The sequence below is a fragment of the Odontomachus brunneus genome, unplaced genomic scaffold (assembly GCF_010583005.1).
Source record: "Odontomachus brunneus isolate Ranch 3 - 2012 unplaced genomic scaffold, Obru_v1 Obru_scaffold_090, whole genome shotgun sequence".
NCBI classification, from domain to species: domain Eukaryota; kingdom Metazoa; phylum Arthropoda; class Insecta; order Hymenoptera; family Formicidae; genus Odontomachus; species Odontomachus brunneus.
In genome coordinates, this window is record NW_022639540.1 from 8,160 (window position 1) to 15,338 (window position 7,179).

The following is a 7,179-nucleotide window of genomic DNA, read 5'->3' on the forward strand; positions in this document are numbered from 1 at the left end:
GCATATTTACACTTACAAATTGATGTGAAAGAAGTATTTTTTTCGAATTTGAAATTTTATATACGGGCTGATCCCTTCCGGACCGGAAAGCCAATATATTGGCGCTACCCATGATCGATACTTAGTGTATGGTCAATCCATGATATAAGATACCTTTTTTACCACTTTACTAAGGCGGATATGCCCTCTCAAATCCCGACCCTCTAAAGGTTAAGCAATTGACCAACCACAGTCAATTATTCTCTTTACGTCTCAAGAATAATCGATTGTGATTGGTCAGTTGCTTACGACTTAAAGCTTAAAGCGAGGTTGTAGACCGACACTGATGAGTATTATATACCGTTTAATATACCGTTGTTTATATCTATCGTCGATATTAAGATTATTTAATAGAAAGTTACTATTTAGTACACGTATCAAATGCACGATGTAAACCAAGCCAATAGAAATCTAGGAAATAACTGAATGTTTCCGATCGAAATTGATTCCGAAAAAGTCCATTGGTCTGTTTTTTTTTTTTCAGCTAAACTAGTTCTGCTGAACTAGTACAATAAGTTAAAGTGAGACAAGTATGTTTTCTCACTCTAAAGGCTATTGCACGTAGAAAAATTTTAACCGTAACTGTAAGGTCGTAAGAAAACTGACCAATCAGAGTTGATTATTCTCCTTGCGTTCGAAGAATGATCGACTGTGATTGGTCAGTTTTCTTACGACTTTATGGTTACTGTTAAAATTTTTCTACGTGCAAAGGCCCTAACTTATTGCCAATGTTGCCCGATTCTGAATCGATTTGATTCTTTCTCCAAAAATAGGCTTATTCGTGTTGTTTGCACTCTTCGCACTTTTCGTTTATTTAAAACTAGACAGAAGTATATTGGAATGTTTCGAAGAAGCAAAAACGTGACAACCAACTCGATTATTCCTTCCAAGCGTCTAATTAGGCGTCCACTTCTTTTTAAAAGCGAAAAGTATGCAAGCAGCACGAACAACCCTTTTTCCCTAAATTTGTTAGGGAAAGAATCGAATCGATTAAGAATCGGGCATCTCTACTTATTGCACCAGTTCAGTAGTGTAGCTGAAAAGAACAGACCATATAATAGGTATCCTGTAAACGATTGGCCATAAATCAAAAGTCGAGATTGTAGTATGACTCAACGATAGAGTAGGCGTGTATTTTCAAATAGCAAACTGAATAATTTATTAAACAGTCTCTTTTGTTCGAAATAGTGCAATTCAATATCAGGTAAGATAAACTTTTATTTTCGAACAGTTAACTCTCGACAGATAAAAGAAATTTATATTTTTTCAACAGCAAGGCCAAATAACAGATCGGATAAACTTTTATCTCAAAGCTAATCTAGCAGATATATTGTTATTCTTATATTGATATATGGCTCTGCACACTTATATAAGGTGCAGTCCAGACGCTAGTTCCGAACCTAGCGGAGTAATCACAGTGAGTCGGGTTTGACGAGTTTTGACAGGAGGAGCGAGAAGATTGAGTATTTCTCTTTTCTCATTTTCCTTTCCCAATTTACGTTAAAATGACAAAAGTATCTTCGACGTTGAAGCATTGAAAGAAAAATTGGATACTTATAAAATCTAATCTATTTTAAAAATTAAAAATTTCTAATAAGTAATTGTCACTGTACAGTGTAGGCATAACCTACAAAATGGATAAGAGGCAATTGTGGAAGGATCTAGGTACAGATCCCAAAGAAAGATTGAAATCACTCTCCGAGTATGCCTCTTCAGTGAGTGTAGATCCTCATATACCCATTCACAGGTCAGAATGCCTTAAAGTATATATATTTAACATTACAGTCATACATAAGTACATATATTTAATATTACAGTCTCTCTCTATATACTACAACTAGTATATACATCTAAAAAATATCTTAAAGATATCTATTTTTTAGATAAAATATCTTAAGAAAAAATATCTTACCTCTTTTAGATATCGTTGGGATATCTTTAAGAAATATTTTAGATATTTATGCTATTTGGGATATATATATATATATATATATATATATATATATATATGATATATATAAATATATATATATATAGATTTTGTATGAGTAATTTTAAAGTAATATTTCATTAACCCTCTGCTGACAATGTTGAGGTTGGATCTGACCCCAGGCAGATGTTGCTGGATATGTTCCGCAACTGCACATTATCAGCAGAGAATTAATTGTACTATACTAATTGAATCAAATAATTAAAATATCACTTTATAAACCAAGCTTGAATTTCAGGTATTATCGATCTGGAATAGAAATGGTTAGATTAGCTCATATGCACATGGAAGAACAAGATTATGAGAGTGCTTATACTCTATATATGAAATTTATAACGTAGGTAATATTAGTGATCACCTTTATTATTTGCCTATTACATAATAGATTTAATTTTTACAAGTTTTTTGCTCATTTTTATTGAATGATAAATATTAAAATGAGTCATTGTGTAATCAAATATTATAGAAAATATGTTATATTTATTTGGGCAGACTTTTTGTGGATAAAATTATAAAGCACCCACAGTACAACAGTATATCAGCCAAGGACAGGAACATGAATAAATGCAGCTTGAGAACTGCTTTTGCCAAAGCAGAAGAGTTGAAAAAACAGTTAATGCAACAATATCAGATAGATCTAGACAAGTATATAGAGGACTTAAAGGAAAAAGAAAAAATTGAAATGGAACGCCTAAAACAAGAAGAACTTCAAAAGTATTTCAAAATAATAATTTATTTCTCTTATATAAGAAATAGCAAAAGAATTTATATAGCATTCTATCTTTGTTGTTTATTTGGTTTTTGTCCAGGCAAAAGGAGGAAGAGGAAAAAAGAAATAAAATAGCAGCCATGGCTGCCATTAAGGCAGCAACGGCTGCCATCAGCACAAATGTAGTGTTACCAGAAGAAACAAAGAGCAAGTTATTTCCTATTGTACCTCCTGTTAAGCCTGTGATAAGTCCTTCGAATGGTAACGACAAGACATTTATCTTCAAAGATTCGTAAGTCTTGTTTACTCAAAATTACATATACATATATATATATATATACCCTTAAATTCTACAATATTTAAATTTCTGAGGAAAGATGACGAACTTGTATAAAATATCGTTGTATGACATATTTTGTTTAGAAAAACACCGACAGTGGATCGTTCAACCAAGCCCTCTTTATTGATGAGCGATGGTTTATCCTTGCGCGATGTTATTCTGTCGAACAAATTGATGCACGATTTCCTAATGCTTGCCTTTAGTAATACAATAAACAATAAAGAAACCTGCGGCATTCTAGCCGGAAAATTGGAGAGAAATAAATTGCTGGTGACGCATCTGCTCATTCCGGAGCAAACCAGCACCCCAGATTCTTGCACTACGCACAATGAAGAAGATCTCTTTGATTATCAGGACCAACATAATCTAATCACCCTCGGTTGGATCCATGTACGTATATTTTAAATTTATTTATATGACAATTATATCGAATTCTTTCTTCTATAATGTTTAATTATAATTATTTAATTAAAAAACATACCCTCTTTGTTATACAATTGCTTCACTATTAAACTAAATGTTACCATTACAAACAGACCCACCCCACACAAACTGCATTTTTGTCGAGTGTGGATTTGCACACACACTGTGCCTATCAGCTGCTGATGGCCGAGGCAATAGCAATAGTCTGCGCGCCTAAATACGATGAGTATGTATAATAAATAAAAATTTTAAATAGAATGAAAAAAAAAGAACGGAGTGGAAGTTACATATAATTATTCTTATATTAGCATAGTATAATTACGAAACATAAGTTTACATGTAAGAAGTTTGCAATTTCCTTATTTTCTTTAAACAAGTTTTACAAATTAAATTATTAAAATTATTCATTTTAGAACGGGATTCTTCGTCTTGACGCCTGATTATGGTTTAGATTTCATCGCAAATTGCAGAGAAACTGGGTTCCATCCTCATCCTACTGAACAACCGTTATACACAGTAAGTTTAAGGTTTCAAACTTTTTTATTTACATTAACTATATTTAAAAAATATTCTTTCTATCGAAAACAAAATTTATGAAGTAATTCTATTCTATATTTTAAATGTACTCATTCTTGAATTATTATTTCTTCGATTGTATTGTCAACAACTGATCATCATATATATTCAACATATATTGTATATCTTCCTGATTCCTTTCAAAACGACTGAATGCTGTTTTCTTATTACAGAAAGCGAGACATTATAAGTTAGATGCAATGGCATCCATCGAGGTTGTGGATCTGAGGAGAAAATGATACATTTCCAATTATAATATTGCTATTAGCAAGAGCTATTTTTCTAACAACTAAATCACGAAATTGCATTATTAGTCGCGTTAAATCCGTAAAAATTACAAATCATAATAGTAATCGCGATATCATCATATCGCATATAAAAATGAGTGCTGTCGGTATAACTCGAGTATTTCTGTGTGTATTTAGGTTTGTTTCGATTGAATAATCTTTATTTAATAATTTTTTATTTTTATTATTTAATTATTATTTTTGTATAATTTATTTATAGAGGAAAGCGCGTGCACTTGGCTTTTTTTTTTAGAAAAAGGTGGTTATTTCTATATCCGGACGTCCTAAATCCGCGGATATTATCCGAATAACTACATTTGCCCTATATTTGGAAGTAAATAATAAATAATTATAAAGCAGCGATGCATTTTTTGTTTTTATTGTTTATTTTTATTATTATTTGTTTATATTATTTGTTTATTATTTGTTTTTATTATTATTGTTTTATTATTAAAAAAATTCAGAGTAAAATTGACAGCACTAATAAAAATGTCAACGAAAACCGAGCAATTATATAAAAAATGTTATTTATTTTAATTATAATATATATTATCAATTTTAAGAAAACTTAATTTAAAAGAAGCAATTATCGAGATTTTAAATCAATACTGATTATTATATATAAATTTATTGTTATATTATTCATGTTATATTTTACTTATAATGATTACATTATATTATTATTATCTAAATTCTAAAAAACTCCAACACCGATACGAAAAGAAATTTTGAGCGGCTCGGTTTCTGTGTGCCTTCTCAAAAAGGACAAGGTGTTCGTAATATTTAAAAACGCTAAAAATTAATTAATTATTCTGTACTCTAATAGTATGAAAAATATTTAAAAAATAATTATTCTTATAGTGTTTAAGCTAGAGAGAGATAATTTTCCTGTAAGATGGTTTACTAAGCTTTACATTATAATAAAAAAAAGAAAAATGAAAAGAACACAAGCCGAAATAACACAAGATGTCATAGATCAAAATGATGAAATAACAGGATGAAAACATCCTATGTATATACATCCATGATATTCTGAGACATTCTTTAAGCATTTTAGATAATTTTAAGCATATTCAGGATAATTTTGGGGTGACTTGTATTGTTTGGGAGATATCTACAAAAAATATAAAGATCGGCATGAATCAATAAATATATATCTAATCTAATTCACGCAGCTAATAATATAATTCACGCAGCTTTTTGGCGCGCAGCAAGCATTGCTACATCCAATAAAAATTTTAAAATAATAAAAGTACCATGAAAAAAATGACATGTAATCTCTAATTATTCTCTATTTTAACATCGTAAATGCAAACGAATACGAATAAATAACTTAATAATTGAAATAAAAATTGTTTAATTTGAAAAGCATTGCTCCATTATTAATATAGTGGATAATAAAAACATAAAAAATTTGTGTTCTACACATAAGGGTCTTGTGTTGTATCATAAACATAACTTGCTTTGAACGTGCAAGATTAGCCACATAGAACTGTGATCCACTTTCAGTACAATAAACCAAATATATTTACTTCTTTGGAAAATTTTATTATCCTTCAATATGGAAGTCCAATATGGAAGATCCAAGTCTCGAAAAATCGAAATCAAATCCATAAACAAATATACTTGGTTATAAATTATTATATCATGACGTTATGTATATCAACACATCTATACATATTTTTAGAGTATTATTTCATCACATATATATATATAAACAGAATTTACATATCATCAAATACATGTAGAATATAATTCATTGGTGTATATGTACACACAAGACACATTATTTCGTGTCGTGTATGCTTGTTTACGCTTCAAAGAGAAACCAAGAAGACAAGCAACAACAATAATACAATAATGGATGAATACCTTATAACGAAACTCGAATATATTCAGAAGCTTGTCCGACGCGAACTCGAACGTATAATCGAACAACGATCTTTTGTTTAGCTTGACAAAGGTATATATATATATATATATTTCTAATTAAATTCTACTATCGTACACTATATAAATATATAAAACTATATATAAAATATTTAAATTAAACCATATAAATTAAATATAAGTATACATCTTATTTACTATCTTCAGCAATTTTACTTATTCTAATATATACTATTATATAGTTTCATTTCTAATATAGTAGTTTAATACAACCTTATTTTGTATGTCCATATTGATCTTTTATAAACAGAACATGGCAAGAAGCAACACACAGTTACCAATTAAATATTGCCACATTCTGTCTGCATGAGCTATTATACAATCACGGTATACATTACTTTTTAAAGCAATCAATCGTTATATTTTAAAGATTTTACTGATTATATTATGATACTAAGATTTTATTATGTTATAAAATTTTGTCTATTCCTCTATTAAGTATTTTGCATAGTTGTCTACAGGAACGTACATCTCTTACAAGCAGATAATTTAGACTAAGGAAACAACTGCACTCCTAAGCAATTTACATTTTTAATCACATAAAATAGTTTTCTAGTCATCGCTTGTCTTCCCAAGTTTTCCGGAGAAAAATTTACTCTTCATGAGATATATTATGTGGCGAACATCACAATTAATTTCTTTCACAATTATAATTATCAGTAAGGGAATCAACATATTTATTAAAATATTCTTACTTTTCAATTAAGAATTATTTCATGAACTACAATGTTTTTAATAATATTTTAATAATAAGTAAAGTCAAATTTCAAGAGAATTTAAGAATTTTAGTTAAAATTTCAATTTCGATTCTCTCTCTCTCTCTCTCTCTCTCTCTCTCTCTCTCTCTCTCTCTCTCTCTCTCTCT

The 7,179-nt window shown here is 29.4% G+C and overlaps 1 protein-coding gene across 3 annotated transcripts in view; it reads left to right on the forward strand.

Annotated features, from left to right (window-relative positions):
* The first annotated feature begins 1,067 nt into the window (after positions 1–1,067).
* Positions 1,068–7,179, forward strand: part of LOC116848128 (STAM-binding protein) — a 9,146-nt gene continuing 3,034 nt past the window's right edge. For 2 of the 3 annotated variants that reach the window (XM_032823909.1, XM_032823906.1), the window contains exons 1-10: positions 1,068–1,243; positions 1,313–1,786; positions 2,268–2,366; positions 2,522–2,743; positions 2,839–3,030; positions 3,162–3,468; positions 3,615–3,727; positions 3,915–4,017; positions 4,251–6,327; positions 6,766–6,973. In XM_032823909.1, the coding sequence (XP_032679800.1) occupies positions 1,674–1,786; positions 2,268–2,366; positions 2,522–2,743; positions 2,839–3,030; positions 3,162–3,468; positions 3,615–3,727; positions 3,915–4,017; positions 4,251–4,316 (1,215 nt within the window). In that variant the 5' untranslated portion in view covers positions 1,068–1,243; positions 1,313–1,673 and the 3' untranslated portion in view covers positions 4,317–6,327; positions 6,766–6,973. Of the gene's footprint in view, positions 1,244–1,312; positions 1,787–2,267; positions 2,367–2,521; positions 2,744–2,838; positions 3,031–3,161; positions 3,469–3,614; positions 3,728–3,914; positions 4,018–4,250; positions 6,328–6,564; positions 6,642–6,765; positions 6,974–7,179 lie in introns of all 3 variants that reach the window. The other variant, XM_032823908.1, reaches the window with a different exon arrangement.